At 44.2% G+C, this 22,815-nt stretch overlaps 1 protein-coding gene across 1 annotated transcript; it reads left to right on the top strand.

Annotated features, from left to right (window-relative positions):
- Nucleotides 1-11,719: 11,719 nt before the first annotated feature.
- LYSMD2 (LysM domain containing 2) lies at nt 11,720-21,013 on the top strand. The gene is made up of 3 exons (XM_072345545.1): nt 11,720-12,057; nt 16,684-17,021; nt 20,224-21,013. Exons 1-3 carry the CDS (start codon nt 11,860-11,862, stop codon nt 20,273-20,275), a joined length of 588 nt encoding a protein of 195 aa, XP_072201646.1. The 5' UTR covers nt 11,720-11,859; the 3' UTR covers nt 20,276-21,013.
- Nucleotides 21,014-22,815: the final 1,802 nt, after the last annotated feature.

The following is a 22,815-nucleotide window of genomic DNA, read 5'->3' as shown; positions in this document are numbered from 1 at the left end:
CAGCTCCAAGGGCTTTGCAGGGCCTTACATTGCGGGATTGCTCGTGGGAAATAGATTGCAAAATTCCCAGATGTTCAATTAGAACTGAATCAGGGAATACAGCTGCAGAGACACTTGTGAGGTCACACGCTCTATTTCCCATCTCCAGGACAGGATTTGATTTCTACACACCTCTAAGCTCTAGCAAAAAGGGAAGGGCAATTTGAAGACCGGGTCTGCTCCTGCATTGCTGCCTTTACACAGCCTGGGTTGAAGCCCCTTTGACCAGGAGCACAACCTGCAGCAGGGAACAGCCGCTCTGTATCTCGCCTCTGAAACCAAAAGCGCCCTGCTTGCCCGCGGGCAGCCCGTGCACTGTGTAAATCAGCGGGGAGAGCTTCCAGATGGAGGAGATCCCCGCGCACAGACGCCCGCTGAGCCGGGTGGCGGCGTTCCCGGGCAGCTGCCGCTCCAGCAGCACTGCAGCCCATCGCCCACCCTCAGAGGCTGCTCGGCAGGCAGCCGCGCTCCCCCCGCCCCTGTCATCCCCACCTTCGGGGCAGAAGGGACGGCTTCGCAGCCCCGCTAGGCGGCAACGGCGCTCCGTCCGTGCCGTAACAACCCGCTGCTTTCGGGCTGCGTGGGGGAGTTGGATCGAACCCATTGGAAAATGAAGGGTAGCACCTCAACAACCGCCTTCAGATCCCAGACTGAGCCGACCGCTCTACGGCTGCGGGTTGAAGCTCTGCTTAAGCTCTCCCCACCATTACGCTGCAGACGCGCAGCGGCTGAGCCGGGTTATCGACTGTGGCATCTTCTTACAAGCAGCGCCCGGAGGAGGACGGCAGCTCCCTTTGCTTGCAAGCAGCCTTTTAACTTCATAATATGATTTTTTGGGGTCATGTTTTTCTATAACATGGGCTATGGGGCCAGCTTGTCCAACCTATTGTGCATCTATTGTCCTTAATTTAGCCTATAGTTCAATCAGGACAAACACTTGCATCATTCAGAATAAAATAAAGAAGCCGACAGTGTAAAATTGTTGCAGAGAGTAAGCAATGCAATGGCAGGAATGAATGCTGCAGAATACATGCAGGTATTTCCACACGGTGACAGCAGAGCCCACCTGCTCCAGCAGATGTGAAAGGCCCAAGGTCTGTGAGCCCAGCAGGGTGCAAGGATAGCAGAGCTCAGCACTGGACACATGAGTGGTTTGGTACGCAGGAGCTGTCAGAGATGCTAAGAAAGCTTTGGCACCGAGGGGTCATTCTCTGTGCTCACATTGAATCGTGTTCACACTGAGCTCAGTCATTTGCTCCGCTTGGAGCTTCACAGAGGAAACCTCAGCAGGGAAATTCATTTGAAAACCCTTAAGCTGGTGCCAAGCTACCAGCCCTCTGGCTGACCCTTGGAAATCTCCTCTCCTGAACAAAGCTGTTTGGAAATTCAAGAGAAACTTATCCCCCAAAGAACCCAGATACTGCCAAGGATACGTGCAGGAATGCACATACCCTGACTGCGGGCAATCTGGGTGCCACCAGCAGCCACCTCACAGCAGGCACCTACCCGATGGTACCCAGCAGTGTCAGAGCATGCAGCATCCTCCTTTTAGGGACTGAGAATGAATGCAGCTGCTGGGCTCAACTTGAGCCTCTCCACATCTATCTGCTGCACAGGACACAAACAGCACTGCCATGTTCAGAAGCAGAAGCTCCCAGCTGTGCCCACTGATGTGTCCCCTTGAGGTTGTTGGGGCTCACCGCTCTCCTCCCAGGGCAAGGAGCAGGACTCACTGCAGGGGAGGCTCACCCTGCACATACCTGTCATCTTTACAGCTCAGCAGCACTTCACTGAGTATTCCAAACAGTCGCCATTTACACATATTTAGGATTGGCTCCTTGATTTGATTTCTTTATGAAAGTGTTTCAGGGATCCAGCTTAAAGTCATTACATTTATCACAGCTCCATGCATCCCATGGGACTCATTCAGACACAGCACTGAAAGAGGTCTCCAGTGATACTGCAGAGCTCTCATCTCCTCAGCAGTTCTTAATGCTTCCTTCCAGGCAATAGCTGCTGCTCCCAACCACTTTCACACCACTAGGGAAGGAGCTGCAGATCTACTAGTAATGGCAATGGAACTGCATTGAGAAACCGTTTTATCCTCAAATAAAAGTACTCAGGTTGATCTCTGCTTCACACATACATAGATCTTATAATAAATGGTACTGCTAATAGAAACCAGGCCTGTAACAGGATACAGGAGAGCAAGAGCAGCATTTCCCCCTAATTGCCGGATGGCAGCGGTGGGAGGGATGCGCAGTGTGCAGGCAGGTGGCCAGCAGCTGCTCAGGGTGAGGGATAAAAGCAATGCATCTGTGCTTGTAAGGCTTTACAATTCAAGGCTCAGGGTCTGAAGTGTTTTTTTCCCCTGAAGGCAGATGACAAAAGACTTCTGCAGATAAAACCAGCCTTTAGCTAAAAGCATTGACTTGCACAAAGCCACGTGCAGGGAAGGTGGAAGGAGAAATCGCTGTAAGGTCATCTGAGCACATAAGGACCAGAAAGCTGACAGAATACAGCCAGTAAGGCCAATGTGGAGGTGCCAAGGTAACAGCCAGAGCCTTAACATGAAATTTCATGGACTGTCAGTGAAACTCCAAGTGGATTCTGTGCACAGACAAAGCACTGACGACAGATGACTAACAGAAATCCTCACAAGCACTTTCATTATGAGAACTCCTGATCAATCAGTTAGAAATGACTGAATTACCAGCACGGTACAGTGCCACTTGCTGCAGAGCAATCAATTCTACTTTATGAAACTGTTAAAACATATTGATATCTTGGTCTAATCTTCATAGGCTTCACCTTTGCAACAGGAGTTCTGAATCCACATCCTGCTGAGGACTCGTAGGCTGGGCATGCCAGGATCCTCTTTGCTCTGGGACAGGCGTGGAGCTGCTGGCTCTGGGGGAACAGAGCCCTGTGATGTTCCAGTATGGACACAGCGACAGCCCAAGTGAGGATAAGCAGCGGTACCTGCTTCGGATGTGCGTCAAAACCAACCACCACTGAGAGGCTTGGACTGTTAATCTTAAGATCTGCAACGTTGTTCAGTTTCAATTATTCAAGGACACAGAGTTATGATTCATAAAGAGGCTTTTAAGATGATGAGTCTGAGCCCCACACTAGAACAGCTCAGGTAGCACTCCTACCATAGATAGATAATCACTTGGGTCAATTAAAGGCTATAGAACTTAGCTCTAAATCTCACATGTGCATTTGTGGCAGCAATTACATTTTATAGAGCCTGGCAGCCTCAGCAGGATGGGTGGCTCCAGTGTGCCACGCAGAGCACAAATGGGAGCAGTGCTGAGGTGCCAGAGGACATCCTCTGCATTCACAGCATGGATTCCAAGCAGAATCCAGGAACAGTACCTGGAAAGTAACATTTGCTTTAATTTGATTATTTGGTTTTGGATAGAAGCATTTAATTCTTTAGTGGGTATGTCCACTGCTGCAGGTGCTTTCTGGCCATGCCTGGAAGCAAGCACAGCAGCTGCAAACAGCATGGAATTCAAAGGTCACTGCATCATCGAGCCTCAGTGATTACCATTATTTTTCTTTGCAGTTATGACTGTGCTGAAGCTGTGATCTCAATTCACAGGGCCATTAAACACATCCATTCCTGTTGTTTCAGGCAAACAGCGCGGGCTGAAGAATCGCTGTACCACTCAGCTGATGCTCACAGCACCTTTTCCCTCGGGTAGGTTAATTTGCCAGCTAAGAAGCCACGGTTTCGTTTAAACTCAGTCTTGCACTTTTCAGAGAGGTGACAAAAGATTCCAATTTTAGCCTCTATTGAGCATCACAGCCAGCACCTCAGAACCACTGCTCAACACTTCCTTCTGCCTGCTACCAGCAAGGAGTTCCCGCACTGCCTGAGCCTTTTGTTCAAGGGTGCACTGACACAGTTAAGTGCACTTGGGACATGAAAAACACCCCAGGAGCCACTTCATATCTCATTGTTTTTCCTTAAGAATCAAGATTTTAGTGTATTTTTCTCAGTTTAATGCATTTCTCCCCAGCACTGGTTTGGATTGATTACATGAACTGTCATCTCCCTCAGCCTGAAAAGTAATACGTAATAACCTACCTTAATTTTTATTGCATACTTTGCACTCAAGTTAAATGCCAAACTAATCAATCACTGGTGACCAGCAATACAGTGGTGGTACAAAATCCTACTCCTACCAGAAGAGTATTAACCTGTGACAGATGACTAAAATGATCATTAGCAAAAGCAGATGGCAATGAGGTCTCTTACAGCACTGAAGAAATTAACATATTCATATTAATATATTCAATACACCTTGCTTCTCAACTTGTGTATTAAAGTGGCGATCAGCTTGCTGAGTTTAATCTGTATGAATGAATACTCGGAGCTGCATTGGGGAGAAAAAGAGTCAGGTGGGATGTCCCTGTAAGTCCTGCAGAAGGTCTGAACACCCAGATTCTGACAGTGTCAAGCCATAACAAACCCTGTCTCCTCTCTCAGAGTGGCACAGACATGGCTTTACAAAGCATCCATCTCCAGAGGGCTACAACAGTTACAGTCCCAAGGTGTGCCCGAAGCCTCTGAGCTTTTGGTTCCAGCTCTGAAGAGGCAGGGATGAGTTCTACATTTTGTACTCACAGGGAACAGATAAATCCTCACGGCTTTGCTCTGCAGAGGGGTTCTATGGCCTCTACTCCCTCTCCTTCACCTTCTCTTTCCTTTAGATGGCACATTCTTCTAGAAGCAAGGAACATACTGCGACATGTATAATGGAGGAAGGCATCTTGCTGCAGTGCCACAATAGTCATCAGGGAGCAGATGACCCTGAAAACCTGAAGAAAACTTTTTGACCTCACTTGTCTGCTCAGGTGATGTGGAATTTGGGAAGTAGTTTAGAACAGCCTGAGAAAACTGCTTAGCAGGAACAAAGATTAGGCAAGTTTCAGCAAAACTCTATGACTGAGAACAATACAAGCAGTGCATGAGATGTGTTTGGGTTCTCTATTCATCCCTCTCAGTGGCTCAGTCACTCTTCTGGAAACATTTGTTCAGCTGCTGAGAATGCCTCACCAGAGGCAGGGCTCCCCACTTGGCTCAGGTGAGTTAGCAACTGTGGCGGCTGTTCTGTGCTCCTTCCACTCCATCAGGCTCAAGGCCAGCAGCGGAGTTCATCTCAGGGAAATGAAAACCCTCGATGCCAAGGAATAAAGTGACAGATTGGAACAGTCTATTTTAGAAGAGAGCTGCCATGTCTAGTTAGTATCATACACAGATTGGCTGCACACTAAAACATGGGTGCTGGGCTGAGCTTGGAAACCAAAGCCAAAAGAATTGGGCATTTCAGCCAAGAAATAGAAGGAAAAAAAGTCACAAGCTTTTCTGCATTGGATTGCAAGGAGTGAGCAATCATGTTTTGCCAGCGTTCTCCAGTTCTCTTCCATCATTTTCATTCAGATGATCTTCCTACAGGCAAGACACCAGTATGATGCTGTACATCACCGAAGTTGAAATTCAAGGGAAGCAACAGTTGTTTGTTGCAAGCAGCAAAGAAATCAATGGATTTCTATTGCAATTCAAGTTTCTATCTAAACTCCAGCACTCATGTTTGCAAACTCAGAGCATAAGTCTGAATTGTACCCACAGCCATAATCTTCTGGACATTTCCTTCCTGTGCTCACACATTTGGTGCCAGTGCCACAGACAGTCTTCCCATGTCTCACTTGAGTTTGGTGGGACTTCAGACAGCACAGGCTATAACCACAAGGTGCCAAAATGATCATCTGGTAAATGCTATTTTATGGCCAGTACTAGAGTCTTAATTAAGGAGCTCTAAGCAGCTAGAAAGAGAGATGCAAATCATTTTGAGAGCTCTTCAGAGCAGGCTGTCATCAGCTGAGCCAAGTCATCACAAAGATGATTTTCCTGGCAATATTTGACAGATATTTCACAGACTGAGGCCTCAGTACACTCATACATGCTATATTTCTTATACACAGACACAACAATTACAAAGATTATCAAAGGATGGTGAGCAAGAATGAGCTGCTCGTGTCAGCAAGTGCTCTATAGGATGAGGGTTAAGCAATGAGGGCATGGGGAAAACAGCTGAAAAAAAAACACATTAAACTGACACATAAAGAGACCTAAAAGCAAAGTGAGTCAGGGAAGACTCAGGCACTGAGATGATCAGCCCTGAAGGACTCCCTAGAGGAGACTCTGCAGGCAAAATTCTTTGAGGAGAAAGAAATGATTTAATGATAATGAGCATATATATGTATTTAAGTCTGACTTCACAACCCCCACCGATGCTTGAACAAATAAGTCTGTTGCCAATTAGATGCGCCAGTGCAGAAAGTGCAGTGTTTGGACACAGTCAACCAGAATGATAGCGTATCACACTTCCTAAGAGCACTACCTTCTGTCTTTCAGAAAACATGAAGACACAAGAACATTTTTCATCATGACACTGGCTTCTCTGACAAGTACCAAGGATAACACGTGGGTAGGATATATATATAATCTCTTTGGACAACTGGGCTACAGCAGAGAGTGGAAAAGTGCAATACACTTTGAATTTACTGGAAATATTAAAACAAAGTCCTCCCAAAAGATTCAACTCCACATAAGGAACTCTTCTCACTTCCTGTTTTTGACTTTCAACTTACAGAACAGGTCACACACTGACACATTTCTCAGCAGCCCAGAGTTAAACTGGTGCACTAAGCTGAGGTCTACTGAATGAGGATCCAGCATCCTTTTGCTTCCAGCAAAATGCTCCAGAGACAGCAGCCTCCAGCAGAGAGGCAAAGGATACAGCAGAGCAGCTCTGCTGCAAGTTGCCTGCCTACAGGCCACCATTACCCTATCATTAACTCTTCATCTTGTATTCTGGCTTAGAGTTGCTTTGGAGCTCACTCGGTGGCCTCCTACACACCAGATCATGGCTACAGGATGTTTCCCCTGCAGGCATTGTGCTGTTGGAGATGTCAGACTTGAGCCTGCTCAGAGTTCAGAATGGGAGACCATGAAATACTGTGGTAAGACCCGGAGAGTGCAAGGGGAAATACTGCTTGGACAAGCCTAGGAATCTGAACCCGTTACAGACTAGGTTAAGGAGCAGCACCCAAAAACACTCAGCTGGCCAGGCAACAACCTGCTTCATCCACTACCATTTATTACTTCCAAGAACACAACTGTAATATCTTGAAGTCCATCTCTTCACCACACTGGATGAGAAGCACACTGTGAGCACTGCTGGTTTTGTGCCCTATTTGCAGCTGCTAAAAATAGGCTCAGACCAAAAGTACATTCCTATTTTTGACACCAAGTGACAACATCAACCACAAGGCTGATTAGGCCCAATTAATGTATTCCCACAGGACGAAAACACACACTAGTAAACAGCTCAGAGGGCACAAAGCTCTTGGAACAGAAACTTGCTGTGCAGCTCCAAACACACCCATGTCACATCTCCCTGCAGCGGGACAGGCAGAAGCCCCACAGGGGTCCTCAAGGTACTGCTGCAGGATGAAGCTCTGAGTCACCTCCGAAATAACCCATCTGGAGTTGCTCTTTCCAAGTTCAGCTTTGCAAGCACTTTTGTGCAAGGAAAACAAACAAATCCCCCTTATTTTCAACTGCTGCTCTTTGTAAGCACTTGCCCGCCCCCTAGAACAAAGCAAGCACATAGACCTGCAAGCACACATGGCAAGAATAAGCATCTGTGCTTGCCTGAGCCCTTCTGTCAGCTGGGCAAGGGGCTGGTGGGACATCTGCAGGCTCAAGAGTTGGAGGGTATCTGAAAGAGGCTGAAAGCTTACAGCTTGCATTTTGGAGAAGCTGCACTTGATCACTTGAGCAAACTGAAGCAAACTGGAGCCTGGGAGACTGAGCCTACAGGTAGTTCAGACTCTGACTTGTATGAGCAGCTTTAGCTCAGAGCTGAAGCCAGATCTACCTTGAAGATAACAGATGATAGAAATGCGAGGTGAGGATGGACAGCTGAGAGAAATAGGGTCAGTGAGCAGGAATAAGGATGAGTTTAGTAGCACATGGAGGGGAAAGGTTCGATAAGCTGCTCTGGATTTTTGGGCATCAGCTAACTTCATTCACATTTTTAGGGAATTCTGGAGCTCCCCTGGATCCTTGACTGATTGACTGTAGGTACAGTTCAATAGAGGACACATAAGCTATAAGCCTGTGCAGATTTAATAAGTTACGTTTGACCTGCTGAAACAGGACACACAAAGCTGACTGTAAAAAAGAATACCCTAAAAGTAATCTCAGTAATTATTAATGTCTTCCCCTCTGTGCTTCTTCCTTTAATTAAGAAAGCTCCCTTCAGCTCAGCTACAACCGGAAGTACTTTGGCAAGTGATGCACGTAATGACACTACAGAAAAAACACCTACTCTGACAAATGAATATTGAGAATTGTTATTTCTGTCTGAATAAAGCATTTCTGGTGGTGAATCATCTGTTTACAGGTTTTCTGATAAAATATTCTCCAACCAGAATTGCTCAGACTGAGAAAGTCACACACGGAGAAGCACTGGGCTGAAGAATGATGCTCACTCATTACCAGCCCTTGGCTGCGTTGCTCACAACCCTTTGTGACAGGGCTGTCTTGGCTACACTTATTGCTGGGTATACACGCCAGGGGAGGTGCCACCAACTATCATATTACAGCCAGATTTATTGTATTCATTGCTTCTTTAATTAAAAGGCTAGAGCAGGGGTTAGCTGTGCTGAATCTGAATTCAGCAGGGGAAGGCAGGTGGTGTTGTTCACTCAGCACAACAGCTGCCGAAGGGCTCAGCAGAAGCAGCAGCTATCACTGCCTGCAAACCTATAAGCCATTTTGGGAGGCAAAAGGTATGCTCTAATATCTCCTGTCACAAGTACTTTGAGTAAATGTGAAAGGGACCATTTAGTGACGCACTAAAAGGTTAGTCAACATCCATCCATCCCTCTGTGTCTGCAACAGCAAACTACGTATAGCAGTCAGCAAGGCATGAATTAAGGTTACAGCCTGATGTGTTAGCTGTAAAGTGAGCACATTTAACCCAGGTGTCATTGAGGACAGCAGACACCGTCCCAGGGTGCCTTCCTGACAACCACTGCAGCGTAGCACAACGCTTTATGATGCTAATGTTGCGGCTCCAAATGCTTCCTCCTCCTGTGCTGCTGAACTACCTGCCTGACAACTCACTAACCAAGCAGGGCTACAAACAACTTGATTTCCAAGGTCTTTATGACCTAAAGGAAAAGCTGAAAAACAAGGCTAAAAAAAACACAAACACACCAAAACCTGAACAAAGCCACAGAGTTTGACAGCCAGAGGCTGCCCCTCAAAGCATTGGATAGCTTGTCCCCCACTCCTCTTTGGAGTCATCAGCTGCAACTCCCTGTCTTCGCAGTGCTCTGCTGGGTACAGCTTCTGGCCCCATGATCCAAAGTCTAATAAGGCCACAGATGGTCCACTCGAATGTGCAAAACAGCAGTTCCATCTTGCATCTTCACCCCACCTGTTTGCAGAGGAAGTAATGGAGGATCACTCAAAGGCTGCCTGCCTTTCCAGCACACACAGATAGAGAACAAATATCAGCCAGCCAGCACCATCCCCCTCCAGCAGTTCAAACCAGAAGGTAAACACTTTGAGGAAATGCAGCACCCCTGTGATAGCACAACCAACCCTTGCCACAGGACCCAAACCACTTGCACGCCTTCCTGTGTAAGATTATTTCAATCAGCACAGGGCTTTACAAGACTTATAACCAAGCGATGCACAAAAACAGCTGTAGGCAATGAAGAAGGCAATGAGAGCCCTTTCATGGATAGTCACACACCTAGGATACAGCTGAGAAAGATATTCAACTTCTGCAAATGATAAGGAAGGGGAACAAATGAAACTTCACTGGCGCCTTATACAAGAAGCCAAAAAAGCTCTGAGAATGTAAATTCAGTACATGATATTGTAACACTCAAGTAACCTTATTACAGAAACCCATAGTAACCCCTGCTGAGAGCATTAAATATTTATGCTGGCTCACAGAGGCTACTGCTACATAATGGGCTTATTTTGGTGAGGAATACACACAGCTTAAGTAACCCGCATCAGCTCAGACAAACCTACTTTCCTTTTGAAATTTATTCAGATCCTTCTCTTTTTGCTGCAATTAATTAGAGAACCCGGGGCTGTTATTTTTAAAGGGCAGCGTTTGCCTCTGATCTCTGTCCTACATTGCGCTGTTTTCCAGCTGAGGTTGCAGTATGAGCAGAGGCAGGCAGTGTTGCTCCATACAGCACTGTTGCTGGGGGCAGCCCTGTTTCGATCTGTTCTGTCCTGGCTCCTGTGAACCAGCCAAACCTTATATGTTCTTGAAGTTAAAGCAGCCCTGTTGCAGCTGATCCCTGTACCCACGTTTTTACAAGTGTTATAAGTTGTGAAGTCTCTGTCTTGCTTGGTAAGTAACATCAGGTAATGCTCCATTTCATTTAACACCTCACAAGGCAAATTCTGCCCAACGCTTCTTTTCTGATAAAATAACCGCTGACTGTCTAACCATTAACAGAATGATTACCCAGCTAAAAGGCACTTTCCTCTCCCCTTGGCCATTAAGTTATATGGGCTGTCTTAATAAGGTTCAGCTGATACTGATCTTTGGTTTAGAAGCTTCCTGATTTCAGCTTGTTGACCTATAAAATAAAGTCAATAAACCAACACCATTGTGCGCTAACTGACCTAGATATGGATTATTTTAGGAGATAAAAGGGCAGCTAGGAGCCCCCAGGAACAGGCAGGCAATGGACTGCAGACACTTAATATTGCTGGTTGCGCAGAAAGATTCATTGTTCTCTACTATACAGAAAAATATCCTCAGAACTACTTTAGGAAGATGAGACCAATCCCTGCCACAGACACATCACTCATTTCTAGAATTACTTTTGTGAGTGAATACTAAATTACTGAAGTGGTACTTCCAGGTAAGTTTGTCCTTAGCCAGTTCCTGTACAGCGATGTTACAAGAGAACGCAAGGTCTGTTATCTGGGTCTGAATGCCTCCCAAGGGAAAAAGCAAAAAGAGATTCTCCCTTCTCTCCAGGTACAGCTCTAGGAAACCCTCAGGTGAGGCAAACACTTCACAGAGCCGAGCTGAGGGCTCTGAAATGAGAGCTTTCACTTAAGCAGCTACATTTCAATCCGGTACAGCTGCAGCAACAACCTCCCCCATGTGAAATGAGGAATGGATGTAATGATGTCTACAGACTGTGATGACTCAGGGGAGGGAACCCCTCAGTCACATACAAGTCTGATTAGAGCATCAAGTAACAGCAGCCCAGCAGGGCCTCGTCCTAACACAACGCCAGGGAGCTCCAGGCAAGGCCGCGTTTCCCTGCCATTTCTCAGGATCACCAACTGCTCCATGAAGATACATTAGGGGCACGTCCTTGCACCCAGCAATTCTCTTCCTCACAAATTCTCATTGTAAGACACTTCTAGATTCTTCTGTAAGCTGCTTTGAAAGCACGTAAAAGAACACAGTTAAAATGGGCTCCCTCGCTTCAGCTCGGCACGCCGGGCTGCACGAACGGAACGGCCCCGCACCAGGCCGCACTGCGCACGCGCGGACACCGTCGCGCAGGCGCCGTCTCCGGCACACCTCGTGGCGCGTGCGCGGAGGGCCCGCCGCCAGCCCGTTCGTGCCGCCGTTACCGCCGGCGGGCGGGCGGCAGCGGGGCCGCGCCGTGGCGGGGGGAAAGATGGCGGCTGCCGAGCGGGAGTGGGGCCGCGGGCGCTGAGACCTCGGCGGGGGGAACATGGCCGAGTCGCAGCGCGAGGAGTCGCCCGGCGGGCCGGAGTCGGAGGCCGAGCTGTCACAGCGGCTGGCCCTCATCAAGGCCCGCTCGTACGGCAGCACGGCGAGCGTGGCGGCGCCGCTGGCGGAGCGCTACGTGGAGCACCGTCTCAGCGCCGGGGACACGCTGCAGGGCATCGCCCTCAAGTACGGCGTCACGGTAAGTAAGGCCCGCGGCACCGCGGCTCTGCCCGGTTGCGCTTGCCGTATCCCCGGCTGGGAAGGGGATGCTCTTCCCCGCCGGGGAAATCTGCGCTCGCACCGCGCTAAGGTCAGATTGCAGAGAACTGCGGTTCAAGTTATCTTTGGAAAGCACAGTACGTTGATATCAACGTGTTGGCTGCGACCAGAACATTTCCTACGGCCAGCTTCAGGGCTGAATACTCCCCCTGCTCACCTGACTCCCACCCGGCTCAGAAGCACTGCTGGTTTTGCATCCCGTAGAAAGGAGAGCGCGCTCTCATGGAACACATTAAAAGTTTCACCCAGCCTGTTCCATGACGCTCACCAGCAGCCCCTGACACACCAGGTCGCTCCCTACCTCACTGACCTTCCCACACACCTGGAGCCCAGCAGGCTGGCAGGATTTCAGTGGTACCAACATACGTGGGGTGAAGCAGTTGGTAGCACAACCAGCAGCACAGCACAGGCACACAGTGAACGTCAGCTGCAGAGAGCACCTTCCAGTTGGGTTCTCTCTCCAGAAGAGGTACAGCACAGTCCCAAATTAGTAGGTTGAATATACTGGGTTTCCTTTCCCTTCTCTAGCTCCAAAAACTGCTGGGGCTCCAATAGTATTCAGCCTTGTTATGAAAAGACTTGAAAATGTTTAATCTTCCCTTAAATACTGAAGAACTTTGGACTGAATCTTGTTAACAGCATCCTTGGCATTTGCAATTCACATAGGCATACATTGAAACAAAGTTCTGTAGAGTACTAAGGCAAGCAAAGCAACCTTAGCTTCTCATTAAAAGAAAAATATATGCATTTTTGGTAGCATTTTCCATAGTGAATAAAGTCTGTGGCCTCAGTGATTTAGCGATGTTTTCCCCTTTCTTCAGAAGTGTATTTGTTCACTGCACTGAGAAATTATATACATGGATTATCAAAGTAGTTTTTAGAACCGATTCTAAACACTCTGCAGTTCCTTCTCAGCTGAAATGAAGTTGTGGATCAGACCTGTCCCATCTAGAGTGCTTAACTCACAGATGATAACTTTGTACTGTGATGCATTAAGTGAACTTTTGCTGTGCTAATTACACATTTAAAGTATAAATGCTGGTTTTAAGACCTCATTTGTTGCTTCTTTGTTGCTAGTATCTTGCCCAGGAAACCAGAGCTGCTTCACTGTAGACTCCAATTCAGAAAGGTTAAACTGACATGGAATCTCCCTCAGGGTACTGCCAAGTTAGCTGCAGTCAGTCATTTGTTATGCCCTAATGGTTTCATCCCAAGGTATGAATGCATGCAAACATGCTGGCTTTAAACAAAATGAAGGCTCTTACATGTTCACACAAGGACAAGAACTGACTTCCTCTGAGGAAGCTACATTTGCTTCCTACACCTTGTGTAGTTGTCTAAAACTGAGGGGTGCCGTGCAACATCAGAATTATCTTAGGCTGTCCTTGCCTCCAGCATTACTGTTTCCATAAGTTTCCCCATGTGGTTTTCCTCAAGGGGAGTTACTTTGTAGCAGAAGACATCCTGTCCCATGCCTGAGATGCCATGACACATAAGCAATTTGAGATGGATGGAAATAACATTTTGGAGAGATCTGTATGATTTGTTTGGCCGACTGCTGCCCTCCAACTTTCTTCCCCAGATGCTATTAATCTTGCATGGCTGAGGTTCATGAGATATTCCTTTGAACACTTAAGTAACTTAACTCTGGGAATTAATAGCTCATGTGTTCAGTATCATATTTATGGTTCACATAGAGTACCATTTTATTTCTTACAAAGGGATCCCTTTTAGTGGGGGAAGAAGAATGAGGTCTGCTTGTTTCACTGTGAAGCGGTTTTGATGAATTCAGCACCAGTTTTACCTATTAGTGCTGCTTCACATAAAGAGGAAAGGCTTTTGCTATTGCAGATCCAGCCAACAGAAATCAGTTTGTTTTCTAGCACAGAAAAAACCTGGTGTTAAATTCTGTTCTCCATACATCTATGAATGTAGGAGTTACAGTTGTAAGAGTAGAATATAGCACATTAAGTAATGTGTTCAAGACTCTAAGATGATATTCACTTCAGGGACATATTTCTTATTTCATTGTTACTAATGCAGATATGCAGTCTTTCCAAATGTCACCAGATAGTATTTAAAGGGTAGTCCTGGAAGAATTAACCAGGGATAGTGTTGCACTGAAGTAGGATAGGGAGTAGCAATACAATGCATTATTTATCAGCTACTGAAGCATCAGCTTCCTAGTCCCTCTGTTAAAGGAATCAAAGGTTGGAATAGGATTTTTCATCTTTTATTGTTGTTTTCACCAAGTAGAGCTTCACCTAGCATTTTAAATGCTTTTAGTAGCCTTCAAGAAAGCCACTGACTTTCAGAAACATTGAAAATTGGCATTTAAATTTGCATCTGATGCTATTATGAATCTTGTTATCAATCCAGGCAAAGCTTCCTTTGTGGCATTCCAATGGTACTTTGCTTGGGAAAGAGCTTAGAGATATGCCCTCTACCACACAAGGGACACTAAAGATAAGTTTCTAGTCTTCAGGAGCTGGAACAGCCATGATCTCTTTGAGAGTTTCTCAAACTCGATGCTAGTTACTCAGCTTTTGAAAGATTAAATCCAGTTGTGCCTTCATCTTAGCTAATTACTGCAGCTGGCTGCATCATCTCTGAAGGTGAGACCTTTTTTTTTGTGTATATATGATAGGTAGGAATACTACTGAGTTTGGTTTCACTGTGCTCTATATTCTCACTGATATACAACCTTTCTAGAGGCAAACTCTCATTTTGTTTGACCAGTATTTCATCAGGCTTCCAAGACCCAAACAAATTCATCCATATACAAAACAACAGCTGTTACTACTGCACAAACGTGTAACAGCACTATAGCAGATGGTCTTATTGCACACAGCAGATAAACTTCACATGCAGTAGTTTATTTTAGTTCTGCCAGTGGCCACACATCACTTAGCCTGGAGCATATGAACATGCTGAGAATTCACATCCTCACCCTTCACTGACTTTCATATGTAAACAAAGCAGTCTCTGGCCAGAGCAGACCACCTGGAAGCTCTTTCAATTACACCTTTCTCCTACATTTTCTTCTCAAAAGAAGAAAGGAACAGGTTGAACACATCTGCAGTGATCTTCTCTTTTGCCATTGGAAAGGACACCAAAGCAGTGGCAGAACAAAGTTTAGAAGAGCTTAAAAATGGCGAACATAAGATAAGCAATTTTTCATCATCCTTTAGGTAAATTCCAGGTACTTCAGACTGCAGCAGTGAATGGCCAGTGCTTGCAGCTCTCAGCATTTTTCTGAGGAAAAACTGTAGCAGTAAAGTTCCTATTATGACAAGACTTAACATTTTTATTCTTACACAGTTTCACTCTCTCTAGTTTAATAAAAAGGTATAACACTGCCTCTCTGCATTAGAGAAATATTTTCAGTTTTCTTTACACTTGTTTTCAAGCAGGCTTTATTCAAAGCATGTCTATCATTGTGCTGTAATTATGAATCACTGCCTATTGCAGTCACCAGGTGACTAGGACTTTTGCTGGAAGAGTCATTTAACTGTAGTCAGTGAATTCTGGTGTGAGGTTTTTTCTTTATAACTTGCAGTTGAGAAATAGAAAGTCAGCTTAACTCACTGACTTAAAAGGAAATTTTGATGAGTGAGAACTTAATATTCTATATAGGGAGGCAATAATAAACGTACACTGCAGCCTTTTCTTTGTAGAGCAACCCAAGATGTTATTATGAACTCACATTAAGAACAGAACAATTGAGGTTCTGTGAATAATTAGTACTGAGAAAGGTGCGTCTGCTTCATTCTTGCTTGTGTTATAACATGGCATTTGATGATGAGTAGGTTACAGAACATTGTGAGTAAAAGCTGCATAGAAAATACTTAAGTTATGTAGTTGTTCCTATGTGTTCTGATGTAGAAGTGTTTGTTAATCATGCCACAGAATTCAGTGTAATGGAGAAGTGTAGCATATAGTCTATTTAGTTGTATTGCAAATTGCTTAGAGGGCCTTATATCCTTTTCCCAGCTCCTCAATGAAACTTCAGCTGAAATCTGAACTTATTATATCAGCTTTGGGGAAAAAAAAAATGACATGATGAGGCTTGTACTGCTCTCCCAGTATTTGTAGTGCTCCCTGTTCATGACTAACATGTCCTAGGATGTTTGATGTGACTATCAACCCCTTGTTTATACTATGCATGCTTTTCACCAGAATAGTTTCCTTGTAGCAGCTGTTAGCAGTTCTGAGCCTTACTTTAATGGAAATCCAAACCAGCAGCTCTTCTGCTTTTTCCTGAATGTTCATGTGAGTCTGTAATGAGATTGGAAGAGCATTTGGGAAATAGGTCTTCAGGTAGTGCAAGACTTCTGGGAGGACCAATAGTGTGGAGTCAATTCTGTATGCAAGGGAAAAGCTACAATGTTGGATTTCTAAAGTCACTTTGAATGTGAAATAATCTTTTTGAAATAATTGCTACCGCTAAGTGTAGTGCTATTGGAAGTAGAGGTTACTGCTTTAGAAAGGTGACATTTTGTACTTCACCAAAACCTAATTTACATTTTTTTCCTATCTTTTTCAGATGGAACAAATAAAGAGGGCAAATAAACTGTTCACTAATGACTGTATATTTCTGAGGAAAACCCTGAATATTCCCGTTATATCAGAGAAACCATTACTGTTCAATGGACTTAATTCACTGGAGTCTCCCGAGAATGAAACGGTTGACAGCTCCCCTTCTTGTGAAGAAGGGCTAGTGACAGTTCAGGAAGAAAGTAGCTCTTCTCCCAGTCCTCAAGAACCCGACAATCAGCCCACTGCACCGGAAGAACTGTCTGCCAAAGATTTTCTTCAGAGATTGGACTTGCAGATTAAATTATCCAAACAAGCAGCCAGAAAACTAAAAGACGACAGTGTCAGGTAAATGCCACTTTCAGTATTAAGCATCTTCATTTCATCCTGGAGGCTTTTCAGTCTAAACTGAGCCTTCTTTGTGGTGCATCTCAGACAGCAGCTATGGTTTTCTCCACAGCACGTCTACATTATCATCATGCACAAGACACATACACAGTATATCACTAGCAGATGCCTTGACATGGTGGTTAAAGGCTGCCTCAGTATATATTGTTCACAGAATTTCAGTACTACTCTATGGACGCTACAATGCCAGCATTCTCCAAGATGTTATGCTATGTAAGTAGGAAACTATTTAAGCAAACCTAATTTGCTGCAGAGTACTAAGCCAAAGACTTTGTGGAAACTGACACAGGAAGCTGTTTCTCCTGTCCCAAGCCAACTCACAACATGCTCCACACTACAGTTTCTTTCATTTAACAGCCTTACTTCCTTTCCCTATGCAGTCCCTCCCTTCATGGATCCACCTATGTAGACTTTAGTGTTTTATATTGCAACCAGAAGTTCCTATGTATTTTAATCCTACAAAAAGTAGTACCTTTTAACATTTGCCAATGATAGCATTTCTCATGACGATAATAGAAGGAACCCCTGCAGGGAACTAGCATCTCTTCTCTTACTGTGGGGATCTGGAGAGAGGTTGTGCCAGCAAATACAAACTTCGCTTTTGCAAACTTGTTTAATGCAAAGCTTCCACTGTCATCCCAGTTCACTTCAAATACTGATACCTTCAAGGATCAAATTTGTGGAGCTTAGAAACAAATTCAGCTTAGCTATGTTTTTTGTATCAGACATTTGAACTACAGAGATCTAATAGAAGCTCTTTGTACTTAATATTTTAGGGTAGTGCAGTAGGCTAGAGCACTAAGGCCAACTGCTGTGCTTCTGGGACAGGTCATGTCTTTCCGCAACTGCATTTTCAGTGACAGATTTGGGAAACACTATAATTGAATACAGCCACTCTAATCATTATTGCTTATATGGGCCAATGTAATTAACCAGCATGCAGCCTTATGTTGTTATGTGCTCAGTTGCCTAGAACTGAGAGTAGAAAAGAATGTGCTGAAGATTTGAAATTTATAACAAGTTCATTTAATTTGCCCAATAATTATTAGCTACCAGCTAAGAAAACATAAATGAAACCTGTGAAAAAAAGTCACATTTTCAGGTTTCTAAAAGCTGAGCTCATGAGCTTAGATTGCTGCCTTGTACCTGTGGATGCTAAAAGCATCTAAGGGTTGGATTAAAGTTTCTCAGTCACAAGTGTGCTACAGATGTAGTTATTAGTATGCATCAGGCCATAATAACATGCAATAGCTTGCAGCAGATCTCCTGTGCTTGCATTCTGCTGGGTTAAGTGGCAACAGCATACAGGAAGAGACAGCACTACAAAACATTGTAATGTTTTGCTGTTCCTCTTCCTGAAGGGAGACAGTGCAGTGACTTAATCACTTTGCTATTTTAAGCATCTTAAAGTGAAGGAAGAAAATTGCTCAGCCATTAAACATACACACACTGCTTTGTTGTTGCTTATGGGCTTTAGACCAAAGCTACTACTATATAATCTTTCTTCATGTAAAGCTTTTTTTTCTTTGTTTGTTTTTAAACCACCTGTAATAAGTTGCATTTACTACAGTACAGATCTAATGATCTGCAATAGTAGTATTTTCTGACCATTACTTCGGAGATAAGTGTTGTCAGTCTCTTTGTTTAGCACAGTTCTGCAGCCTGAAATAAAAGGCTAGAAGCTGTTCTTGCTAACCCATAGCACAGTAGACCTGAGCCTTGGTTAGAAGACTTCTTTCTCCCCCTCACATTGTTTCAAGCAGTCCCCTATTTTATGACCCTGCCACATACAGGAACATCTCAAAGTTGGCTGTGACCCAAATGCCAGTCTTCTACCAGAGATGAACAGCTTGGACTAGTTTTGTGGTCTTGTTACTTTGGTAGGCTAATTATTTTGGTTCTGCCATTACCACACAGCCCTGCAATAACTACGTGTTTAACCAAACCCTTGCTTTCTGGGAGACAATTTTTTCAGCAAGTTGTTTCAAGACAAAAAGCAGTATCTTGAGAAGTTTTTGGCTGGACTACTCAGAAAAGGAGAAGGAGGAGGTTTGTGCAAATGAGCATAATTTACTAAGCTGCTTGATTACTCATGGTTCCAACCCCCCCACCCCACCCCCTTGTATTCTGAGAGGATAAGGTATATGAAATTTGAGTTGTAGCTAATGATGTTTAGAAGTTCACACAAAAGTTTGCAAGTTTGCATGATTGGGTTTGGTATAGTTTGTGCTATTATTGGGTTATGTGACTAACCTTATCTTTGCATGCAGGCACATATAACAATAAAAATACATCCTTTGGGGCACACAGTGCAGCAACTGAGAAGTCCTTGTTCTCAAAAACATCAGAATTGGCAGCAGCCAATTTACGTTACTGAACCTATTCTTGAAGATATGCTTCTGGGAAACAGTGAGCTTCAGGGTACACAATATGTTTAAATTAGCACTGATCATTGCACTGGGTTTATATAAACTTTTTAAAATAGCAGTATTGTCAAGTAAAGAGTAAGCAGATTGAAGTTTCCTAAGAATCTGTAATAGCAACACCACTTTGGTTTATGTGGCCATTACACTAGATATGGTGGGCAGCTGTTTTCTGCTAATAAAATCAAAGTGATCGGTCTGAACATTGGTTGGTACATGGGGTATACGTTACCAAATCCACTCAGGGAATATTCTTGCAGCAACAAAACACATAACTACAGCTCTGAAGGACTGCTCCCATCGTTTTCCCCATTTTACATTCTCTGCCGCTCGGAAGGCATTAAGTAAAAGGAGAACATTTTTAAAAGAAAAATGAAAAGCAGCAGTACTAAAACTTCAGCATGCCTCTAACTTGTTTATCCTTTGTACTAATGCCAAATAATAAGAAATACTGTAAAGAGTCACTGAACTGTACATGTCCTAATTTTGAACTTTTTCAGCTTTATTTATTTTCAGCTTTCTGTTCTGGAAAATAATGAGAGTCCCAGACATACGTAAGGAACAGTAGCATACAGCACAATGTTATTCTTACTAGGAAATGCCAGTCTTATCTATTTTGACCCACTAGGAAAACTGGCTAGTCACAATTTTGAGACAGCTTTACTGTTGAAGTATGATATCTGTTCCTAATCTGATGCTTATGATCATTCTCTTTCTAGAGAGGAGGAGAATGAGGAAGGTCCCTATGCAACTTCTTCATATCACCAGTAGAAGACAGATGTGACAACCTGAAAACTTCCCATGAAATCAGTTCTTAAAGAACTAAGTGGTCAGTAATTCAAAAAAGTCTTTTGGACTCATCATCATGATGTACTTTGTATAAGTCATGAATGGGTAATTGCACTGAAATTGACCTCTTCTGCCTTCCATAGGTTAATGTCCTTATGCTATATCAACAAAGGGTTTAAGCCTTCCAAGTCTAGCAATGGCCTTTATGCCCCTTCTGTGCAAACTGTAGCATGGTAGCAACAATATATCCTTGAGGTCACCCTTTAAGCAGGATGTTGATCTTTAGTAAAGATTTTGTAAATACTTGTTAAAGTGAAATTTGTTTTAAGTATTTAAAATGTTAAATAAGTTTGCTTGTAAAAAACAAACCATAAACAAAGATTTACTTACTCTGCAGACACAGGCAGTTTGCTGTGGAAGCTGTGTCTACTTCAGGGCGGCAGAAATTGCCTCTGAACTGTGTGTCTGTGTGGTTATAAGAACACTGGTTTATTGCTTGAGAGGGGCATTTGACTTGTTTTGTTTAGTTAAAGCCTTTATCATTAATGAACTGTCAGCAGACTGGATTTTTGCTAATAAAATGGAAGAGTTACAGCAAGAGAGTTTTCTTTTGTGAAATACAGCATTGGAATATCAGATGTGTGTTCTTGTGTGCAGCTGTATATTGTGTGGTTTTAATTTAATAAATAAAGAAATTCCAATGTGTTTGTTCATTATGAAGTCAGCTTGATTCTAGTCTGGCTCTTGCGAAGAATGACTTGTCCAATTACATGATCTGTTAGATGCTAATTTTATGGCAAATATGGTCCTTTACCACATATGAAGCTCTGCCCTTGTTTCTTCCTCTAAATACACAGAAATTTCTTAACCTACGGGTTTACTATTTATGAGAAATATTTACTTCTAATGACTATTTGGTCTATGTAGTTATGCAGTCAACCAAAGCATTTCGTTAAAGTTAACAAGAAACACCAGCAAGCCTTCACTATTCACTGTGCAGATTGGCCCCACCTGAGCTCAGGAAGACAGAGTGCAGACCACATTGAGTCTTTGTCCTGTAGCTGACACATGAGCATCATCTTAATCATACAAGATATTGCCCTCAGTCATTCAATAAGCTTTACTAATCTTTTCAGTAAAGAATTGCTGCATCCCTACAACAACAGATGCCACTTCCTTTTTATTAGCTTCTAAATCCACTAAGACTAGCAATAAGCTGCACCAGAAAAAAACAACCCCAAACAAAAATGCCCATACACCTTGAAATAAAAGTTTTAATCCCAGCAGGGAGTAGTATTGCCCCAGAGCTTGCAGTAATTCACATCCAGCAGGTTCATTCAGGTTCTCTCTTAACACTGATGCTGTAGAAGTCTGCAGTGGCACACAAGCTACCAAGAAACAAGGGAACTTCGTAGTAAAGAAAATAAAGCATTGACCTTTAATGAAAGCAGCGATAGAGTTTTAAAATCAATTTTTAAAAATGCAGTAGATATTTGTGGTTGTTGCTCAGAGACACTCATTTCAGCTGTTGTCAGTTAAGTCCAGTAGGAAGTACCCAGATCCAGCATAAACGTTTTCAAAGAGGTCCAGGTTTAAAGACTGGATACATTTTGCAGCCTTTCAGAAAAAAACATTAAACTTCTCCTGAAGACTTGCAGTTTCAATACCTTCTATCCAGCCCACAGCACAGGGGTGTTCTGTTAAACAGGGCAGACACACAGGCAGACACCCATCCCCCACACCTTTCTCCACAGATGGGAGCAACCGTGGGTTTCAGTCAGGCCTCCAGCTCAGGCCGCAGCACTCCGACTGACCCACAGGGCCTTCTTCTCACAGGGCTGTGCAGGGACAGGCCTCACAGCCACAAAAACACATCTTCAGCACTTGAATCCCCAAACTAGAGAACTCCATCCAACCAAACCATGGGACAGAGTGCTTGTTATGACTTTTTGGGCCTCCTAGCAGGCTGTAGGGCCTGCAGAGCACAGTTGGGCCTAGCCAAGCCCTCAGGGCTCTACTAGCTCTCCTCAGTGGTGCTGGGAATTCAGAGGGCTACTCTGTACAGCCAGCTCCTGCCTGAGTGCTGACTAGGGGCAGGCAGCCCTGAGAAGTGATGCCTGAAAACAGCACATCTGCAATGTAGAAAGAGTAATTCAAGATGGAGTTTATCTAGTCTGTAAACAATAGATTCTAAAATAAGCAATTTCGGCATTTCTTGTAACGCGATGGAGAGCACAGCAATGACAACAGAGCAGCAAGATCCCAGGTCGCAGCAAGTAAGGATTAACTCAAACACAACAGCCACAAGCAAAGAAATAAAAGAAAGCAGCTACTTACTTTCAGAAGGTCTCAGGTATGTAAGGATATCCAGCAAGATACTCTCACCTCCACTGCCAGCTCTTACCATGAGGTCTGGGAAGGGGTGGATCCTGGCTGCACTCCTTCCAGTCACTCAGGTGCATTTAATTGCATGCTCCTGAGCTCCCCTGGGTTGGCTCTACTTTCCCACCAGGTGCTCAATC

The sequence above is a fragment of the Excalfactoria chinensis genome, chromosome 10 (assembly GCF_039878825.1).
Source record: "Excalfactoria chinensis isolate bCotChi1 chromosome 10, bCotChi1.hap2, whole genome shotgun sequence".
NCBI classification, from domain to species: Eukaryota; Metazoa; Chordata; class Aves; order Galliformes; family Phasianidae; genus Excalfactoria; species Excalfactoria chinensis.
The sequence above is the reverse complement of the archived record's forward strand: the minus strand, read 5'-3'. Positions and strand labels throughout refer to the sequence as shown.